The 22,882-nt window shown below is 42.0% G+C and overlaps 1 protein-coding gene and 1 long non-coding RNA gene across 3 annotated transcripts in view; both read left to right on the top strand.

The window, feature by feature from the left end:
- The first annotated feature begins 156 nt into the window (after positions 1–156).
- Positions 157–6,099, top strand: LOC148395253 (filamin-A-interacting protein 1-like). Its single transcript, XM_088381875.1, has 4 exons — positions 157–899; positions 980–1,156; positions 1,222–1,400; positions 1,464–6,099. Exons 1-4 carry the CDS (start codon positions 690–692, stop codon positions 3,916–3,918), a joined length of 3,021 nt encoding a protein of 1,006 aa, XP_088238001.1. The 5' UTR covers positions 157–689; the 3' UTR covers positions 3,919–6,099.
- Positions 6,100–6,316: 217 nt separating this feature from the next.
- The window catches only part of LOC148395254 (uncharacterized), a 55,969-nt gene continuing 39,403 nt past the window's right edge, over positions 6,317–22,882 (top strand). For both annotated transcript variants that reach the window (XR_015859622.1, XR_015859625.1), the window contains exon 1: positions 6,317–6,775. This is a non-coding gene — a long non-coding RNA (uncharacterized LOC148395254). The remainder of the gene's footprint in view (positions 6,776–22,882) is intronic.

Consider the following 22,882-nt stretch of genomic DNA (forward strand, 5'->3'; position numbering starts at 1 on the left):
AAGAGGCTTTGAGTTAAGACATAAGCCTGGTTACAAACTTGAACAGAATATTATTATTTTTTGTTTCAATATGTATTTGCACATCCGATTTGTGTTTAGTTTGTTAAAGTCATATTTACATTAAGCGTCTTTACACTGGCTTTGTCATTACAGAAATACAACCTAATGAGAAAATGCCAGATTTTTGGGCCGCCTGAGGCTGCTCCAATGAACGTAGCCTCCAAATGAGAACCAGTGGTATCCTGTTGCGCTACATTGTGAAACAGTGCCAACACAGTATCAATACATGTCGCATATGGTACGGAACCAAAGTTAAATGTTTGTTTGAAATTGTTTCTTCTCGAGGACAGCAACAGGACAAGTGGGCGGGCTGTGTCGTCATAGAAACAGTAAAGTTGTTTGGTTCTGTGGAACAGAATGCCAAATCAAAATAGAAGTCTGATGAGTTATAAATAACTAACATGGTTGCTGCCGCTCAACTGGCAGGATTCTTGCAATCTGAGTCACCAACTGCTTTCATCAACAACATCAGCATAAGCCCCCAGCAGACACACACACAGAACCTGGATCAGTCACGATGTCATCATTAGCGTGTGGAAGTCAAGTCACCTGGATGATGTCATGTTATCGGCCAAAGACTTACTGATAACTGAATCCAGCAGCTCACCATGCGATCCAGGAAGTAGACCATGGAGAGCCAAGACGATAGACCTAAGGAGCCAACATCCAAAGGCTCCGCGAAGCAGCAAAAGGAAACGACAGGGGAATCTTTGAGGAAGAGGAATGCCGACGTCCAACGAGAAATGGAGGACAGAGAATTGAAGCCCAAAAGTGGAAAAATCAACTTGTCCAAGAGGGATTTGCTCCAGCTTCTGGGAATCATGGAAGGTGAAGTCCAGGTGGGACTCGTCTGAAGGAATGCCTGCAATCTTGACGCGAATAAAGGTAACCATGTGTGTATGTGTGCACGCACGCTCAGGCCCGAGAGGACCTCATCAATCTGATGAGTTCTGCGACAAGTGGCCCAGAGAAGCTGGAGTCCCGATACGGATGGCCCGTTCCCGCCAAAGTGCAGTGGGCCCTCCAAAGGGACGACGGTGTGTTTGCCCGCCGCGGCTGCCTCGCGGACGACGTGTACAAGACACCCATGGCCCAGGTGAAACGCATTCAAATAAAACACAATAAGCATCTTCTAACATCAAGTCAAATGTCTGCGGTCAGCTGGAGCGTCTGGAGGACAAGCAGAGGGAGACGTACCGCCGCATGCTGGAGCAGCTTCTTCTGGCCGAGAAATGTCACCGCCGCACCGTGATGGAGCTGGACAGCGAGAAGAGCAAACACGCCGACTTCATCAATAAGAGCGACGACTTCACCAACCTGCTGGAGCAGGAGAGGGAGCGGTGAGGACTGGCCGGCCGGCCAAAGCCGGCTGCAGGTTAAAGCGAGCCCCTCCTACTTTTCAGACTGAAACAACTGTTGGAGCAGAAGGAGGCCCACCAGGCCCGCAAGGACAAGGAGCACAGCAGGCGGCTGGAGAAGCTCCAAGCCCAGTTGCTCAAGCTCAAGTCCTTTGCCCTCATGCTGGTGGACGAGCGAGAGACGTACGCTGAGCGACTGGCCTTGCAGAGCCAGAAGGTCCGGGAGCTCGCTCAGCAGTTGAGGGACAAAGAGCAGCGTCTGGCGGATGTCACTGACGTGGCAAATCGGGATGGCCTCAAGGTCTTTGAACTGGAGGAGGAGCTGGAGCACAGGACGGCCACTTCCAAACTAGAGCAAGAGGCGATGACGGCCAAACTGTCCGACCAAGAGTCCCAAAGCCAACAGCTGAGGCTGAAGCTCGACCAACTGGCCAACCGGATGGAAGAGCTGCAGAAGAGCAACAGGCAGCGATCGGACGAGGACCTTCAAAGGGATAAGTGTGAAGACTCCTCCCCCACGGCTGAGCTGGAAATCCTGCGTAAGAAAGTGCTCGAGCTGGAAGGTCAGCATGAGGAGATCAGCGAGCGCAGGGAGCTGGCAATGAGGCTGCGACACGAGGAGAACATCAGCAAGGAGCTGAGGCTGGAGGTGGACAAGCTGCAGAGGAGAATGGCTGACATGGAGAAACTCGAGAAGGCTTTCGGCACAAGTCGGATGGAATGTTTGCAACTCTGCACCAAGCTGGAGAAAGAAAAACAAGTCGCAAGCGATCTGGAAGGTGACCTGGAGAAGCTCAAGAGACGACTCAAAGGATTGGAGTCCCTGGAGGCAAAGCTGGAGAGGGCAGACATCATCCTCAAAGATGATCTCGCCAAGCTCAAGTCCCTCACTGTCATTCTGGTGGATGAAAGGAAGAACATGGCAGAGAGACTGAAACAGGAAGAAGAGCAAAGAGAAGCACTGAGTTGCAAGTTGAAAGCTGAAGAATGTAAGGTGAGTCAAGTCACAGAGAAGCTGATCGACGAGAGCAAAAACCTCCTCAGATTCAAATCCGAGGCGGAGATGAAAGTGACCAGAGTAAGTGAAGAAAACGAGCACTTGAAAGGTCAACTTAGGACGGAGCGGGAGCGATGTCGCCAGCTCAATACCGACATGTGCGGCATGAAAGCCACGATGGACGAGACGCAAAAGATGCAGACAGGCCAGGAAGGTCAATTAAAAGATCTCGCGGAGGAAACGGAGAGCCTCAGTAGCCGACTCGTGCGGCTGGAGGTGGTTGAGAGGGACTTGATGAAGACAGAGGAACTGCCAGAGGAGAATTTCAGGATGGAACGAGAGAAAGCCAATTCCCAACTCTCCAGGCTGGTGGAGCACATGACCAGACAACCCAGTCAGCGGGCAAAAAGCCCAGATCTGGAAACACCTTTGAAAGAGAAGATCCACCAACTGATGGCCGCCGAGGACCAGCTGTCCCAGTTGCAAGCCGATTATTCTGTCCTCCAGAAAAGGTTTCTGGAGGAGGAGGAGGGGAGGAAGAGTGCCAGCCAAGAGGCGGCCGACCTCAGGCGGGAACTAGAAGCCGGGAGGCGCTGCGCTCGCATCTCCAGGCCTGGCGTCAACGCGGGGAGGACGGCAGAAGCTCGCCTGGCGTCCACGGCTACGCAGACCGATGCCCCGCCCGCAGCTTCTGCTGACGATTTCATTCACCAGTCTGTCCTGGAGGAGAAACACTTCATGACCCAGCTCAGGCAACGCGAGCTCACAAAGCCTGCCATCCGAGAACGCCATTCGCCCGCCATAGCCAAACCCGAGGCCATTGGGATAGGAACGACCCTAAACCAAGGTCACGCCCCTCAAGTGTCTGTCTCGCAGAAGCCAGGCCAGCCGCTTCACATCCGGGTCATGCCCAATCCCAACAACAGCACTGCCACCCTGGAGATCGCTGGCCCACGGGCCCAAGACTTCTTTTCCAGCACTACAGTCATCCCAACACTTGGCCTTCGCCCCCCTCACATCACCATGGTCCCGAAGACCACCACCGTCGCGGCAAAAGGCAAAACTCGCAATGTGGCTGATCTGGTGCACTCCCCTGTTACCATAACGACCATCTCCACAAGTGCAAATCCCGACAAGAGTGACAGCCGCCCGGCACCGCTCTCCATCGTCACGGTCAGCACCGGCCCGGCGGCCCGAGCTTCCTCCAAACTTCTGCCGGAACCTCTGCGCGGGGACGCGGGTGGTCCCATCGCGGGTTCCGATCAGCGATCCGGTGCCGCCTCGGCTGCGCTTGTCAACTGCAACGTGGTCACGACGGAGGACAGGAAAATTCACATCCGCCTGAAGACCACCGACAGGCAGGACAGAGAACGTGTCCAGCCACTCTCAGCAAGGTCAAAGACCGAAGGTGGCAAAATGAGCAGCAGCTTAAGCATTACGCCCGTCGTGGCCGCCACATGCAGGTCAATGACCTCTGTGGGGAGAGTGCGGCCACAAGTTTGAGCGCGCAATTGCAAGTCCAGAGGTGGCAAAAGTATTTTTTGCGTGTGGGTTCCGAAAGTATCGGTTCGCTAATCCCATTTCCTGAGTTGCTTCTCGGTCATAATGGTGGTCCCTTGGACAAAACCAGCTGCTTTAAAGTAACCCTTCCAAATATGTACGTACTTGTGTCTTATTGATGAACGGAGGTTAAAATCGGGTGGCTAAATTTTCTTTTTCTTTTGCAGACTTTTGGTCATAAAATCAATGCATTGTTTTGATGGCAGGTTGAACTTTGTGAAAGCTATTCTTCCAAATTAAGAGAAACATGAGTAGGTCATGTTTTTTGCTAGTAACTATCTCATCTTCACTGGAAGAATGGACATTGTTGATATTGCATGTCCTCTTAAACAAGTAGACAGACACTTGCAACATACATTTGTGCCTGCAAAACCATATAACCTTGTTTTTTGGCATTACATAAATCCTTTTGTGCAATTTCTTGATCCTGAGGGGAAAAACAGAATGTTACAGGTACAATTCACATTCATCAGCAAATACTTACTTTATATATAAATACCAATATTTTGTAGACTATTTTCTGTACATGTCCATCGATAATTGTTGTGAGACAATGCTGATAGGAGTGATTTTATGGTTTGGAAAATTGTCTGCTGCAGTTTGCCTTAAATTCAAATGGTGGTGCTAGTGTACCACAAAAAGTGTCACGTCTGAGCTCTGCCGCATGCACACTGCAAGGTGGTAATTTAGATGTCCAAAACATCTTCTACGGATCATCAGATTGAATACTCGTTTTTGTCTATATCTGACTTGGTCGTGCTCTACAGGCTGCAGCAAACATTGTGGCCAGTGATTCAATCCAGACCCCTGCAAATTTTCCACAATATATTATACTGACTGATTTGTTTAAATTTAAGTCATAAATCCAAAGAAAATATTGAACTGTCAACTACTGCGGTTGACAAGTTTCTGATTTCCCCTGAGCTACCGATTTAATCAAGATGCTTAGAAATAAGATAATGGGAAACTTTTTAATTGTTCATTTTTGATGAAGAAGAAAAACATTTAATTGTTCATTTTAGATGACTCGTTTATTTTTATCCATCCCACACATTAAAAATTGCGCACACAAACACTTTTGTCTATAGACTCATTGATTTGATTTACAGTCCACTACGTCACCTAATGGTTTTCAATACACGTATTTTGTAAGTCAAAGTGCCAGTGCTTGTAAATGTTTCCTTCACAGATAATAATTGCACCAACATCCATCAAACCATCTATCCATTTTCTTTACCCTTTCACTTAGGGCATAAGGCTCAGGAACTCATTGGGTGCACAAGTTGGGTTAGAGTTGATGATCATTGTGTTTATCTGACCCACTTAATTTAAACTCAGGCAAATTGTGACCATGGGGCATCCAATTTAGGGTTATAGCTTTGTTGAGTATTGGGACCCTCATCAGGATCAGCCAGCCTCAGACAATGGTCGGGGTCAGAGGTCCTTAAAGACTTGGGGTGAGAGGGCTAATGACTCAGTATTGAACTGGGAGGAGCCAGCAAGTAGGTTACAATGTTTCTGACAATGCCAAAGAAAGCATTCTCCTCTATGTTGTTCAATTGATGCAGAAGATCTTTTGAACTCTCCCTGTTTACTCCCCCCTTCTCTCCTTCACTCCATCAGCTGATACAAGCTGGGCACGAGCGATTCTGGCTTGTCCAAGCTGTGGCATTGACTTCTCTTTATGTTAACCTATTGCTTCACATAACCTCTGACCTCACTGGGTCAAGTCTGCAGCCGTTTGGACCTCCTCCACCTGGACTTTATCGCCACCCATCAGACAGTCCGGATGGATAGGTCTCCCCTCAGGATGTCAACAGGATTACATTGTTGTTTCAGAAGAGGGACCCCGGGAAGTATAATATAAGAAAAATATGGGCAGCTTCCTTTTTTTCTGTACATGAAATATTTATTCAATCAGTATCTGAATAAGCATTTTATCTCATTTTCCATATTATGACCAATGAGTTAGCGGATTAGACTCAGTAGGCTTTAAAAGATGCAAGAATGAACCGGATCAACCAAACTCCACATTTGATTCCGCAATAAGGGGATCATTAAGTCAAGCTGCCCAAAATTTAAGTATCACATTTACTATCTAAATGATTCTAGTGATGTTGAATTGACATTTGAGTCTTGTTTGAATGGGTAAATAAAGAGTCATTGTAGTCGTGGTGGTGTGTAACTTTACTACACGATTCAAAGGTCAAGTTTTTGCAAAGTGGTGTTTTATCATTCCAAGAATTTTTAGACTTGGAAGGAAATATTCTTCACTCCCGGGTGCTAAAGATGAGGGGTAGGGACAGACAGAGCCGTGATCGTGCAAGGGAGGAAGGCACGGACAAGAAAGGAAGTGAGTGTTCATTACAGTGTGTCTCTCAGTTGTGAGCATGCCCAGTAGAGCTCGCCTTGAAGCCCGAAATCCAGCCTCTATATTTGAAGGGAGGCTGCATATACTTTTGTTGCCCCTCACTCGCTCTCCTTTCTCTCACTCTCTACCTTTCCTCCCTCAGTACCTCCCTCCCTCCCTTTCTTCCTGTTATTTTAATTTTATCCTGTAGTATTTGGACAATTGTGTGCTATGGCTGAGCAAGAGGATGTGAAACCTAGTGGAAGACAGCAAGAAAAAAAAAACTAAAGAAAGGATGAGGAGAGAGTTTATCCTGTTTTATCCTCTAGCTCACTCCCTCCTTTTGCCACCTCAGACCAACTTCAAGAGGCTGGACGTGGAGTTTGAAATCTGAGAAGTGAAGCAAGATGAGGAGGGTCTTACCGCCGCTGTCTTTGCTCTGCCGTCCAGGTCAGTACCCAGAAAATAACAACTACTCATATCCATTACCTGCTTGCAATCATTCTGAATTAATTTCCTAGTCGTAGTGCAAATAGCTGCTGAATGTTATACAACAGAACAAATAATAGAATCTGCTCTGTTCTTCCAGTGCTCAGCATGCTAAAATCCTTGTTTGCATGCATACACGTGTTCAGGGTGGACAAACTCACCAAATTTGAAGCACGTGGATGGGATGAGGGGAAAACTCAGATGTACAGTTTGCTGAGTGATCACGTGGGAGACTACAGCACAGGTTAAAACGGAGATGAACATTTTGCCTTTCTGTGTTCAGTTACAAAAATATAGTGTAGACTGTGTAATTGTATTTGCAGTTTGGTTATGATTGCTTGATAGGCTAAATCAAAATGATTTGACATTATTTACATTCAGAGTTTTCTTATAATGTGAATAATATTGTTTACTTAATGTAAGGTAGTTGTATTATTAATAATGCAGTTTGAGACGTCTCAGTCCTAATCCAAAATCTCCTAAATCCATTAATGTTATTTGGTTTGGTTATTGTGAATTTACAGTATTAATGTCTGTAAATGGATTATAATAGATTAGCTGGGGATTCCATTTTCACAATGGTACACTTTTATTATTGCGGTCTCGATGTTGACCTCTCTAGCAGCTCACCCGAGCTTTGTTTGTCCTCTTTCAGTGACACCCAGTCAGGTTTTGTCTCAGTAGCTTTTGCAGCATTCCTTGCCACTGACAACTAGATGACAGCATTGGCCTCCTGGGGGCTCATTGGCGGCAGGTTTATTATTCCTGGGATTTGGAAGTGGGCCAAACCACCTAAAGGGAACCAAACAGTTAAAGCAGGATTATATAAGTGCACTTTGTAGCAAACCTCTGCCAAGGCCAAACAATAATGACGGCTAGGCCAGATTTCTCCTTCTGCGGTTAGCACTTTTTACAAAAGGCCAGGATTTAGTGTACTACTGATTACTTATGTCAGCTGAGTATATTTAGTGATTTCTATTTGATTTTTTTTTTTTAGAGTTAATACTGCTGCACATTGGGCAAATGGGCCTACATTGGAACAAGCTGTGACTCTTTGCCTAATGGCTATAGTGATTTTCCATCCATTTTGTTTCACGAATTGTGCAGGCAGATTTCAGCCGTGGTACTCTGGTAATCATCGGTCTAATGTGGTGGCGCTACACCGGGATAATGGGAAGGCTGTAGCCCCGTCGGAAATCTGCGTAGAACCTGTTAAGCCTCTCCAGCATTTTACTTGATATTCAAAAATACATCCACCCAACCAGAAATATATAAATTATATTTATAAAAAAAAAGCACCTCGAGGCCATCTTCAGCTCCAGGAGAGTTTGGAGTCATCCCTGTATGAGCCAAACTAATAACTTATTCATAGTTAATTTACATTTATGAATTTTCTGGACTGCCAATTTGAAATACTTCAAAAACAGCTCATCATTTCACAAGTGACACTTATCACTTTGTCAGGTGTCATTGCCAAGAGATCTCGTGTTATTAAAAAAAAAAAAAAAAATCTACCGTGCTGCTTGGTGTTACATTACTGTTATGTCTTAAAAATGAAAGGACCTTATTTTTAGAGCTGTCAGAGGCTTTTATTTGATTTTACATGTCATGTTTTAGCTGAACCTTTCGGAGGTAATTTATTAGAAGACCAGGTTTAGTCCTGTTTCTGGCAGAAAGATGTTTCCCATGCATTCTTCCCCTGGCTCCCACCAGTGAGGGCCAATCTAAGGCTCCATGATCCATCACGCGGCAGGCAGCCATGTTTTCTGAAAGGGCCGTGAACTTGTTACCTCCCTCGCCATGCCAGACTGAATGTCCCCCCACCCTCCTTTTTTCCTCCGACCCCTTTCTGTGGTCTTCCCTTCCCAACATCGTGGACGTATTGAAATAATTGGGCTGCATTCAGTGTGACCAAGTTCCCAGTGCAGCTTCTGAATGGAGATATCAAGTCTAGTGCTATGATTTCCCTCTGACCTCCCTTTCAGATTTTGTCCCATTGCCAAAGCCTGCCTCCCTCTGCGGTCGTGACAGGTCATCATCATGACTCTATCATCTCATTACAATGAAACTACAACCATGGTACATTATCATACACACATAGGGGGTCTACTGGCCTGGAGCCCTAGTATAAAGACTTTTATTTCTCTCTCTGTTGTCTTGGATCCTCAATTCCAGCCTGTTCAACATGGCACACATTCAAAAAGGCAACCTCAAGGGGCTTTTACAGAGTTACAGAGTTTAATGATCAGCGAATAGAAAGGAAAGCTTATGGGTTGCTGGATGATGGAGAGGCTGGTTCTGTATTGAGCCAAACAAAGCTTCAAGTGAGTTTTTTTTTCCCCTCCAGAGGCAAAAGTAATTGAGATGTGAAAAATCACCACTGACTCTGATGCTCAAGAGTTTAGATGCAGAGATTTAATGTGAGCTCGAGGGGTTTAAGATAAAGAGGATTTTTGTTGCAAACTACAGATATAGAATCATTTTTGATTAATGATCAAACTGATTTACATGGTTGTGTGCTTTGTCTCTCTCATCTCCAGTTTTGTGCTTTATTTGAATGACTGCTCGGTTTTACTGTATTCTTTAACTGTTAAAGAATACAGTAAAGAATACAGTTTGTTAAAGAATCTTTAAAATGTGTGTGTTTTGGAAATAGTACTTGACAGTGTGGGAAGTGAATTGATCTGAAGCTGGATGATGGAGCCATTGCACAGAGCAGAGTCCATACTATGTATCAGCTGTCATGAATTTGTTTGGTTAACTGGTTGAGATGTCAGTATTGAAGTTCCCTGGGGTGACTAGATAGAGTTCCATCTTGAAAAGAAAACATTTCAATTTCGCTTCTCAATGTATTGGGGTCAGAAGATTAAATAAAAAGTGGTCAGCAATAACATACAGACATGTTTTTGTTTTGCCATTTTATGAACTCTTGTCACTTCTCAAAATCTCAAATGGATATAGTAAATATTAATGAGTTGGTAGTGCTTTATCACCCACTCTAGTGTTTTGTTTTGTACATATTGAACTGTAGACGTGTGTGCGTGTCTGTGCGAGGAAAGCAGCGATAGTGAATGTTGATGTATGTAAATAAGCATGCATGCAAATGAGCATTTATCAGTCCCAAAAAAAACCCCAAAAAAACTATTGTGTTGCAAACTATTGTGCATGCAAATGAGCATTTATCAGTCCAAAAAAATATTGTGTTCATTTTTTTCTCATCGAATAATAGGCCAAAATAGTAATTGTTGAAATTACGGTGAAACGTTTACCTCTTTATGCTTCTTTTAGTGTGCAAATAAATGTTGGATGTGCATGTGTTTCCACTTACATTTCACTTGGCAAATGAAATCTTTTTGGTTTTGGAAATCAAACTTAATTACTGACCAGTTTGGCGACATTTTTCCTTATTTTTCCTGGGAGCTGCATCTTGAGTAGTCTCCAAGCTTTCGCACTGGTCACGTTTCCCATTGATCAAAGTTTGGCTTGGTCTTGACTGATCTTGATCAAAGATTCCGAGTCCGCCCTGTCTGAGAGACCGAGACAAGACCGAATAAAAATGCCTTCAATTCCGAGACAAGATCGAGACTAAAAAAAGGCGGTCACAAGACCGGTCTCGAGACATCTCAATTTCGAGAACTGCAACACTAGAGTTGTCAATTTGTTCTCATTTCTCTTTAACCAGGTTAAATGTGGAGTCTTGGCAGTAATTTAAAAACCCAAATAAACTATAATGCGTGTTTTAATTCCCCTTCATATTGAGAACTGTAGTGACATTGGGCGTCAGATTGTAATCCCAGGTGGGCATGACAGGTAATGATTGATCTGAAAATGAGCCATTTTGGCCTGGATTCTCCCATTCCTGTCTGTCACTCTTTGCTTCCAGTTACATTTTCAGGCCCATTCATATGGTAATAGAGGTCAGAAGATGAGGGGGTTCTCACGTTCAATGTGAAGCTCGGCTCTTTGTTTAGCCACGGCTCAAGCTGCCGCCACTGAGGCCAGAGGTGAAATTGAATTCAGATGAAATCCCCTGTGAGTCTGGTCTTGCTCTGTGCTGTGCACAAGGACTGGCCTGGCCTTGATGAAGGCTGAAGGGGCATCTGCACTTTTCAATTAACACTGGGTCCATACAGTAAGAAGTTGTTGCATTTCTGCTCTTTGGATGAATAGTTACAGTCATGGACATGGCCATGTGCGCTTTTGCAGATAAAGCCTCCCTTATGATTATGAGCCAAAACTTGAAAAGGTGGCATGGTGGCACACTGGTTAGCACGTCCACCTTACAGTTCAGAGGTTGTGGGTTTTATTCCTCCTCTTTTACTAGTGACGATTCACAAATGATTCATGATTTGTAACGCAGTGGAAATTTTGGATTCAGTTCGAGACTCAATCTACTATTCTACTATTCAACCATGTACTGTACTCACATTATTGTTAATCAATATTCATACGCATATCGATCAAAGTCCTTATCTACTGTATCTGATTTAAACAAGTTCGCCATTAATCATGACAAGTTCACGTTGCTCTTCGGCAATGATCCCGGAAAGCTTGAATTGTGCCTTGTAAGCATGTCTCTTTGTCGATGCCATTTTAGAGGGTCCTAATGCTGTTTGCTTTGCACAAACAGATAGTATTTATTTATCAATGGTAACGGAGATAAGTACTCTACGTATTACCTACAGTTCTCTGATTGGTTTACCAGCCCAGTCTGTGTTTTATGAAAAACGCAATCTCTTCTGATTGGTTCTTTGGGTCTACATTTTACATCTACTTATTACTTTCCTGTGTCGGCAGCCAAATAACATTTCCAGATTTTGGAATTCGGTCCACACAAAAGGCGCACCTTGTTAAAAGGTGCAGCTTTGGTTTTTGAGAAAATTAAAGGCTTTTAAGTGCGCCTTGTGGTGCAGAAAATACGGCACTACTTTGTGACCGGTCATTGAATGCACTATATATACATAATATACAGTATTACACAATATTATTATTTTTTCCCCAAATGTTGGTCAATCTCTGAAATTTGAACATTGACACAAGTATAGAGAGTACATATGTTCTACCCTGGTGGTTGCAAGTGAAGACTTCTCACAAATAATATCAAACAGCTCAAACAGATGGGAGTCAAATGGATGACACCAGTCCAAATCAAAATCCTTTGTCCACAAAAAAGCGGTTGATACCGATTGATCAGAGCTCAGAGGTTGCGTAACATTATCTAAACGCACAGTGACAATCTTTGCAGTGCAGTCCAAAATTTGGTGTGAGAGGCTGCTTTGTAAGAGACTACAATGTCCTGTTAACTGGAAGGATTTGTTCTTTGTAGAAAGAACCAATGCTGCCTGTCTTTTTAATGCTTGCACACTGCAACGTTGGAAGCAATTACAGAGCAGTCACAGAACAAAAAGTAAATCCTTCCGTTCATAAAATCCATTTCTTTTAAAACCTTTAATCCCATAGGTAGTGGGTGTGATGGGCTATGAAGGTTGGGGATTTTAGAATCGGGCCTCTTGGGTAGTACATGTGAGCGGGTCATGTTAAGGGCACATTTGAATTGTTATGCATACCTTTCTTTTTTTGCTTCATATTGCTCAATTTTACTAATGCATCTGGTTTTAGGATTCTTGTAATGTTTGAAATTATCATGGTCGTAACTAATGTCCATCACTTTTTAATAGTAAAAAAAAAAAAAAACACACTGCACATACTGGTGTGTGTGTGTGATTATAGTTAGTTTCCTGTGGAAGGAACACATGTTTCAAAATGTGACCAGAATGTACTCATGACATGGGGCTGAAGGAAAGGCATATTTATTGACTCTGTTTTTTGGGGGGAGGTTGGAGGGGGGGACATTGCTCCTTCACTACTGGCTTTGGGCCAAGGACCACAGAGAATGTTTATTTTGAAATGAGGCATATGAGACGAACATATGAGCAGAAATCTATATTTCGGTCTTGTCATGTGTACATGTTCCAACCTAAAAGCAGAGTTGAGAAGAATCATGAAATTAGCAACTGATTTTTTCACCAGGCGGTGCACTGGTTGGCAAGTCTGCCTCACTGTTTATGGGTGCAGGGTTTGATTCCAACTTCGGCCTTCCTGTCTGGGATTTGCATTTCTCCTCCCACATTCTGAAAAACATGCATGGTAGGCCAATTGTCCACACCGAATTGTGCATAAGTGTGATTGTGGGTGAAAATGTTTTTGTCTCTATGTACCCTAAAATTGGCTGGTGACCAGTTCAGGGTGTACCCTGGCCAAAGACTTCTAGGATAGTCTACGGTAAGCCTGTAACCTTCGTGAGCAGAAAGCGGTTTGGAAAACGAATAAATGAAACTGATTTTCTGACTTGTGGGATTTTGTAATTTCCAAAGTTTGCAGTTAATTTTATCCTTTAATACAGGGAAATTTGACTTTTTTTACTTATCTATTTAATTTATTCATTTATTTATTATGTATATTTTCTTTACAAAATACACATATGACGTTACCTAAAACATTGTCTGTATAGGGCTTCTGAAAGTATATCAACTTAAAAAGTTGTTGCAGATGTTTGAGCAAGTAACTGGTAAAACTTTGTTGGAGAATAGATTCCACTTGTCACAAAGACAATATAATGCATCTACTTTTAACTAACATTCTCCATAAATGTGTACACCAGATGTCTTAAACGTCAGCTCTTATCATAAGAGAAGATGAGGCTGTTTCCAGTTCAAGAGACTGGAAACACTGATTTATGGCTTGTCCTTTTTGATACTATGGCATCTACTTTTGCAATAAATGTGACATGGATGACTGGCATATAAGATGGCATCGGATTGTAATGAAAGTAAGGGAGCAGCCCAGACTGCAAGAGAAAGCGCAGTGAGAGAAAATGTGACTTATGAAAATGCTGTAAATTAAACCTGAGCAGGCGAGGAAAGGAAGCAGACTATCCCCAAGACAACCTTATTTCAAGGTGTAAAATTATGGCAGCCCCCCCTTCGAGTGACAAGTAATTATTTTAGCCGATGTCTCCAAAGCCTTCCTGCTAACCACATATGTCCACCTCCCTGGGGGAGGCTGTGTGATGCTGCTCCACTTTGTCTCGCTGAAAGGAAAAAGGGACAGTCAGGCGTACCTGCGCATCAGATCCCAGAGGCAATTGCTCCTCGTGGACTGTAGACGCTTAGATTTGCTTTACGCTGCAGGATTTACTGCCCAATTCTGATTTCTCGGCTAATCATGTTTGCCTGTTTACATCGACTGCGACTTATTCAACAAATTTAAAGAGGACTAAAATAAATGAAGGTTGTAATAATCACCAGCAAAACAATAAAAGCTGATTTACCCATAACACCACGGAGTAACAAATTAACATGCTCACAACACTATCAGTAACTATGAGTGGAAAAAGTCACCTAATGGCAGTTTTTAAAAATCTTTTTAAAATGCCATAATGTGCCACAAGATGGCACCAAAGCATTATCTATTATGAAAGATGTAAATTGGTTTCAAGGAACTATGTTTAAGTGAGGCATATTAACTGAGAGATAAGCTTTGTTGGGCAGAAGGTAAATTTAGTCTGAGTTATTAAAGGAAGAAAGTGTATTCTACACATATGCATGCACACTTGCAGTGAATTTATAAAAAATCATATAATCTGAAAATCATCAATTTTAGGTGTAATGTTGTAAGATGTGTTTGAAATATCAAACTGTTGAGCTATATTAATGTTTTCGACTAACTTGAATTTTCTGTGCCACAATTCTGAATTTTTAGACTTCTGAGCTGTCGGAGCCACTTCATTTTTTTTTAATTCTTTTTGTTTTTATATTAAGAGTTTATTTAGATTGACCATCTTGATTGCTTTAGTGTTTTTAGTCAAATACTGTACATCCTCTCTCGTCCATGTCTTTGTTTCACATGCACCTCCTCTTGGCTTCCTTTGGCCATTAAAAACATAGGACCCCACTGCTCTATATGTGCGACAGCAGAATGTGCAAGATATTTCGGTAATTTCCCTGAGAGAATGACTTGTGGTTCTGCACTGTGCATGCATATAATGCGACCCCCCCTAAAGCAGCAGCATGTTATAATTATAGCTCATAATAGGAGTGGAAAAAAAAATTCAGCACACTGACTTGGTAATGAGAGAATAAAATGGCCCTTTCATTGGCATGACAACTTCAAATGAAGGACTTTAGAGGCCTACTACATTGCTATACTAATCTTATGTGCTCCACGGAAAATACGCAGTGATTTATTTCATTTGGGTTTGAGAGTTGACAATGGAGATCTGCTTATTGTTTTCAATTAGCAGCCAATTGTTTCTTTAGTTCTTTGCGCCGATCGCATTTATTTTTTTTGTCTTGCCATGTTTTCTCATTAGGGCTGCTTTGATTTATCTGCTTACTATAGAAACTTGTTTTAGTTCAACAAGACAAAATGTAATTAAGATGTTCAATTTCATTATTACTACTTATATGTCACGCTTATTAAATGTAACAGCCAGCCAATAATTTTCGGTTGCCAATAGAACAAAGAAAAAAAAAAAACATTCATACTCTCACCCAGGCTCCCTGCACAAGTCAACTGGAAAATGGACAGAGGGTGTCAAAAGTTAAAGAAGGTCAGCCAATAAATCTTCAAAACACTAACAGAGTCAAAATAAATGTGAATGAGAATAAATGCGAAAGAGAATAGAAGTTAATTACTTTATATGTCATGTATCGACGAACGGACGGACAGATGCAAGATTTTTCAGTAACAATTCTGAACAGCAGTCTTTCGCAAACAATCACTTGAGTGACAAAAGTGATGTAGAAAACAAATGTATTGATTCATTTTATCCTTCTAATGTGTTTTTACCACATTAAAGTTTAAATTCAATACATCAAGGATGTGTTTATCGCAGCTTCAGCTCCAATTGTCAAATATAAACCGAATGATAATTTTGACAAAACAGCCATCCCAGCCTACTTGTTTTTAGAGTAGTGTTTTAGAAAACGGTGCTTGTAACATTTAATTAAATTGGAATTAAATTGAATTCAATGAATTACTTTTGAAGAGAAACTAATTAAATAGCTAGTCAGGTGACTGACTGGTTTAACATCTGCATAACCCCCAACAAAACAAATGCCAAAAGAATTATGCACACGCATTTGGTTTAGTTTTATTTCATGATTATTTTTACTCAAAGGTTTAATTCAACATTTGGAAAAAAAATTACATTCACAGGAAAATAAAGGACGGAATGGTGGAGAGTAAAAAGATGGAGACAGGGAGCTCTATATTTCTAGCCAGCGCAGCTGCGCTTGAGCATAAAATCTGGTGTATCCGAATGATTTTCATGATGAGACAAGCCTTGATGCACTTGTTTGGTTCATTCCTCTTTACAGGTATTGTCAATTTCTTCACATGTGCGGGGCATATAAACTCATCAAAATTACGTTCCTCGCATTCCCGGTGTAGAAAAAAAAAAAACAAGACACTAGTCAATCGTAAAGTGCCTAGGCACAATAGGTTGCAATAAATAATAATAGACAGCAGACATCTATGGAACTACTGAGGGTATAAAAATACCAAATATGAAAGGTGCCAGCTCAGACATAATAATTCTGCCTCTCATTGAGAAATAGGAAGGGCCTGACTCTGTAGAAAGGTGGATGAGAGGTGGAGAAGTGAGCGAGGGTGAAAGAGAGAAAGAAATTGTCAACACAATGTTTGAACGCTTACGCCTCACTTACGTTGGCTATCTTCCACCACTCTTGTTACTTTCTCCCTCAATTTTGAAAGCAAGTCTCTTTACTTAAAAGTTTACTGTACTTAAACCTTGGCTGGTTTCTGAATTATTGTTGTTCAACATTATTTTGATTAAGTACTATTTTATCAATTTCATTTTGATACACACCACAATTGCAATGTCATGTTTATTTTTTTTCTTACAGTTGTAAGAATAGAATAGAATAGAATAGAATAGAATAGAATAGAATAGAATAGAATAGAATAGAATAGAATAGAATAGAATGTGGAAACATTTTAACCACAGTGGGGAAACAGTGGTAAAATACAAAAATACATCTATGTGCAATTACTGTAGCAATATGTGCACGCGCCATAGGAGTGTCGTGTTTTGATTTTAGTTACTAGTCTAACAGCAATGTTTGAAATAATAATTTACTGTATGTTTGTCAAAAATCCAACAGTCAAATATTGCTAACACAATTACGCTGTAAATAATTTTTTAAGCATGTGAAGCTGATAGAGGTTCTACAACGGTAAAAAGAAAATCAGTGTCTGCATTTATAAGGGGTTAATTGGGTAAGCTGATGATACACTGTAGTTTCTTGGTTGTACCAGCAGATGGGGAAAGTAATTGTCATTATTGGATATAGTGTGGAGGGTTCAATCAGTGGGAGATGACGTGCATTTCAGTTTGTGTATATGTGTTTGTGTGTAATTTAAAAACACAAGATTCATATTGGCATTTATGAGAAGTGTCTAGGAGGTTTACAATTTCCAATGACGTTATCAGCAACATGAATGTCTTTGAAATATTATTTTTAATTAATGTACTGTTTTGTTTAATAAATACACAAACAGCTGCCATTCCCTTGTTGTGCCTTTTCCTAAAACAGGCACATAATTATTGCAAATATTTTAAAAAAAACATATGTTTAGGGAACTAAAAGGGAACTAAAAGGAAATAATACATGACATACATTCTTTTACAAAAATGTAAAACCAAAAAATGTGGCCTTCAGAATTACATACATTAGCTTTTGAAAAAACATGACGTAATCTTAGACTCCTTTTGACTTTGTTGAAAGTAAAAAACTGTTGTACGTAGACACAGAATTTTGACATACATATGCATATGCGTCCCCCCACATCCGTGTCACATTACCTTCTACAGTGTAAGGGGGAAATGATTTCCTTCCCTCTCCGTCGTCCCCCTCGCAACCCCTCGCTCCTCCCTCTCCGGCCCCCACCGCCTTTCCCTCTGCTACACAGTGTAAACACAGTGTTCCAGAGGAATGTTGGACTCCCTGACCTCTATTGCAGTTCACTCGGTTCAGCCTGGCCGTGCTGTGCTCCGGCATCAGCAGTAAGCAAGCAAGCAGCAGCCCCCTCCCGCCTTCCACCCTGTGCTTCCCCCTTTAGAGCCCCTTCATCCACTCTCCCTCTCTTCTTCCTCCTTGCACCACCTTCTCATTCTGCCTTGGCTCCTCTTCCTCCTTTTGTCAGTGACCTTAAGCCCCAACCAGTCTCTTCCCAGTGCCCATAAGCCTTTATTTTCTTTTAAATTCCATCTTGTCAGAGTCCAAGTGATCCCTGTCTCAACTGACTGACTTGAGCAAAATACAGGCAATGCTTAGCTGAAATCTGCAAACTCTGCAAATGGCTGCAAATACACACCTCACTCTGAAGCCATCTTAAATAGGACACCTCTTCCCCCTTCACCCCCCCCACAATTTACCTTACAGTGAGTTCACCCTCACATCGTTCTGCAGTTCCTAGAAACAGGATACAGCTCGAGGTTGTAATATCTCAGAGCTGTGAGGGGACCGCAGGCTAAGTGCATCCGGCTGATCAGCGGTTCGATTACAAAGGTGTCAAGAAGGCCACAGCAGACTTGTTCGACTTGCAGTCTGCCTGGTTGCCACACTTAAATTGCACTCCAGTTCACTGGGTTTGCAGTCTGACTGAGATTATAAATAAATGACGCCAGTCATTGCAGGTCATGCTTCGCATCAGCCTGCTGTAAAAAAAGATGGTGCGTTTGTAATACATGCTGGTGTCCTAAGGGCTGCCACATCGCAGACGGTAGATCAGCAGATTATTTTTATAGCCAGGCAGCAGGTCAGCCTGCCTGACAAGCTGAACAGCAGGTTCTACCATCCTGTTGATTAATGAGAATTAACTTTCAACTCAAATTGACCTTTTGGAAACCGTAATCCTGCATTTATGTGTTCCAGAAGAAACTCAACTGTATAAATTCATTTTTTGCATCTTTTTTTTTGTGCCGATGAGCGTCTTTTTTGTTTTTAACCAGTAATTACTTTTGTCTGTGATCCCCCACTATTAACATTGTCTTTGCCTAAGTGTCCCAAGCTGCTCTTCAGTGATACCAGAGAGGAGGGTTGTGCTCATCACTTCTGTTTCTGTTCATCTGAACATACTCAGTTTCACTCTTAACCCGTCGTTGTTAGCAGTAAGCATCCATCTGAATTCATTGAAACGTACAGTTAACTTAAGATGAGTAATGATGTGTTCTGCCGCCCTCTGCTGGTAGTGTTGCTCTTTGCTGGCAGTGGTGCCATAAACACCTGGACAACTATTACAAAGAGAGGAATGTTGTCCTCAGCTTTAATTGAAACTGCTGGAGAGGTATTCATATTAAGATTAAGACTGTGGTTGTAGACGGCATTGATGTAAATCGATCGATTGCTTGATCCATCGATCTATCCATGCATCCATCCATCGATCGATCCATCGATCGATCCATCGATCGATCCATCGATCGATCCATGCATCCATCCATGCATCCATCCATGCATCCATCCATCCATGCATCCATCCATGCATGCATCCATGCATCCATGCATCCATCCATCCATGCATCCATCCATGCATCCATCCATCCATCCATCCATCCATCCATCCATCCATCCATCCATCCATCCATCCATCCATCCATCCATCCATCCATCCATCCATCCATCCATCCATCCATCCATCCATCCATCCATCCATCCCTCCATGCATCCATGCATCCATGCATCCATGCATCCATGCATCCATGCATCCATGCATCCATGCATCCATCCATCCATCCATCCATCCATCCATCCATCCATCCATCCATCCATCCATCCATCCATCCATCCATCCATCCATCCATCCATCCATCCAACAATACTGCTTTAAGAGAGGCATAGTACACCCTAGATTGGTCAGCAACCAATTGCAGGTTAATTAGTATGCCGTACATACTACATTTTTTGCATAGCACTCCTGTTAGATTTTGAAGTTCTGCCTCTGTCAGCAGTCTTTCAAAACTCAGGTGGTTCAACTGCAGTAGAAATCGAACCTTTTAGTACAATAGTACTGTTGTTCTCTTTTCTTGCATTGATTTTTGCACAGTATTACTCCATGCACCAATAATGGTAGCGAGAGCTGGAAGTGCCCTTATAAAATGCATGTTTTTGCTAATTTTGTCATTTGAATTTTGTTTGTGGAACGTTACTGACCTAAGAGAGACAACTAGAGTGGAGAGAATGTGCCGTGGAGAGAAGAGGAATGAGGTAGGGAGAGTAAGAGAGAGAAGCAGATGGCTCGAAATATAGCCTGCTAAATTATTCAGCTAGGCTGGAGTCTGGAGATAGATGGATGGATATGAGCTGGCAGTGGATGCTGCGAGGAAAGTGGCTCTAAACACAGTGATTGCCTTTTGAGATGAAGAGATGCAATTGCATCAGGACTGGGAAGCAATTCTTGCAGAGGAATTAAACATCATGTATTAAATGAAGACAAGCCTGGATGTGTATACAAGCCATATTCTAAACACATATATATACACACCTCGAACAAATTTGGGGACGGTTTGGATTATTTGTTTATACAAATTGCTGTGATGTATCTTCTTTGTTTAGTTTTTGTGTATTTTGTTGTGACAGAGCATCAATTCAATTTTTAAATTTGTAAAAATCAGAACAGAAGTAAATTAAAAGTGACCAGTATGTTTAGTGGGGAAATAAAATATGATTTATGCTCAGCATAAAATCTTTTGATGAATCCTCGCACAGTTTCCTCCTGAATTTATAAATATGACATCATTGTATGTGGAATCAATAGAGGTACTTAAAAATATTTGCACATGTGCTTTGTTTCCATCATAGTTCAAATGTGCCCTCAGTAAATATTTACTCTGCATTTCCAATTTTTTCCCCATTTGCTTTTGTGCATCATGATTCGTGTATGAATATACAGGACTATTCATAGACTCACACACACACACACATACACATGCACACACGCTCCAGAGAGGAGGGCTCCGGGGAAATAGAGTGAGGAAGCTACGTGCCTTCGCCAAGCAAGGTCTGTCTGGTGCCATGGAAACCGGTGCAGATTACCCCATCCTCTCTCAGCAAGCGAGGAAAAGTGAGGTGGACACTCTCGCATTATGCACAACATGCACACATCGACTCTCATGAATGTATTTGTACTGTATGTGAAGATTTATAAGTTTTATTTTATTTAGCATCTTAAATTACACACATAACATTCTGTCATTTTTCACTATCTGAATCGACAGGTTAGGAAGAAGGGGGAGGGAGTTTATGTGAATGTGAGAAGGCTGCCAGGTTAAGATGTGACACCCAGTCCATCTAAATAAATGTGGGAGATATTTCATGGGGGTCCTCTCCACGAGTCATCACCTTGTCATGGTGGAGAGGTTTGAGTGGCCTAATGATCCTAAGAGTTGTCTGGGGCTTTATGCTCCTTGCAGGGTCACCCAAGGGAAACAAGTCCTGGATGAGGGACGAGACCAAGAATGGCTGGCTCTAGGGACGTGGAAAGTCACCTGAGCTTGACCTGATGTGCAAGGCAGAAAAATTTGCCTCCATGTAGCTTGTGCTCTGTCCTCTCGAAAGTTTTTGGACTCTCTTCCACTGGAGTCCCCCATGATGAGAGGCACAAAGCAGGTTTGGGCAAATTTATTGGCCCTCGGCTTAGTGCAGATATACTGAGGTACATTTAGGTTCGGGCAATGACAGTCAGACCTAAAAGGGCACAATTGGGAGGAATGGCCCGAACGATTAGAACCTGAGTGGTTTTGTTGCTGGACCTCTGTGATCATTACGGCTATTGTCTTAGCACAAGCACTTCAAATGCAATGGTGCAACGCTGTAGCAGCTCGGGGACGTTGGTGGTTCCCATCAAAGACAATGCATGTACATTAAAATTAAGTTATAAATTTATTGAAGCTTACTTTTTTTGGGAACACCAATGTGTGCAATCAATACAGAACATGCATCCTTGATATTCTATTTTTTTCGTGCCAACACTTTGACCACGTATTGTACTAATTTTAACATCGTCTTAGCATGCTACCAGTGGTTCATTGAAGTCTGCCTTATTTAATTGTTACATTGATGGTTTGATTTATGTTGCACTATTACATTTTTTAACACACTGTGACTTTAGGTTGTGTGTAAAAGAGTGATATACCAGTCAATTTGTGCCCATGACATGCCATACTCACAAAAGCATTGTTTGTATAAATCAGAATACATGAGTGACAGAAACATGGGTTTAAAGCCAAGATACTAAATGTCAGCCTGCCACAACACACAATTTATTTGACAAAACAAGTGGTTTGAAAAGAGCTAATAAAGAAAAAAAGTTTCAGTTCATTCATTTCCGTTGTACTGTAAATGTAGCAAAAGATTCTCCAATATATGACAGCTGTAGTATATCATGGATGAGCATGGGTAATAACTGGATTTAAAAAGAGACTCAAAGTAAAAAAAAATAAGAAAATAAAAAATAAAATAAAATGTCCCAAGCGGCAGGAGACGAACAGAATATATATAGAGTAGGGGGGCAGCAAAAGAATGGCGGCACTTGAGGTAAGCAAAGAAAGAATATATCCCGCAAAAGTGACTGAGACACATTCAGTCATATCGCAGACACTCAAACTTGGGATGAACCCCAGCTCTTGCTCTCTTTCTCTCTTCTCCTCTCTGTGTCCTCATAAATCTTTACAGGCTTTTGAGCCAATTTATTATTTGCCTCTAGTCATATCCATTTCAATCCTTCATTCTTTTCTCTCATTTCTGCAGTCATTAACGGCGGCGATATGGTTGTAATAAGCGTTATTAATGCTCACATTCTAAACACAAGCTTTCTCCTCAAGAGTCACACATCTTCCAGGATCACTGCCATGATCGTGATTTCCTGAATGACTGTAGATACTACTGCGTGGAACGTACACAAAACATCACTTTACGGTAATATGACATTGAGTCTTATTATGCAGCATTTACTGTATATGATCTGTTGAAATCAGACAAAAGGTGT

This window comes from Syngnathus floridae, chromosome 7 (assembly GCF_059516105.1).
Source record: "Syngnathus floridae isolate MCC-2025c chromosome 7, RoL_Sflo_1.0, whole genome shotgun sequence".
Lineage (NCBI taxonomy): Eukaryota > Metazoa > Chordata > Actinopteri > Syngnathiformes > Syngnathidae > Syngnathus > Syngnathus floridae.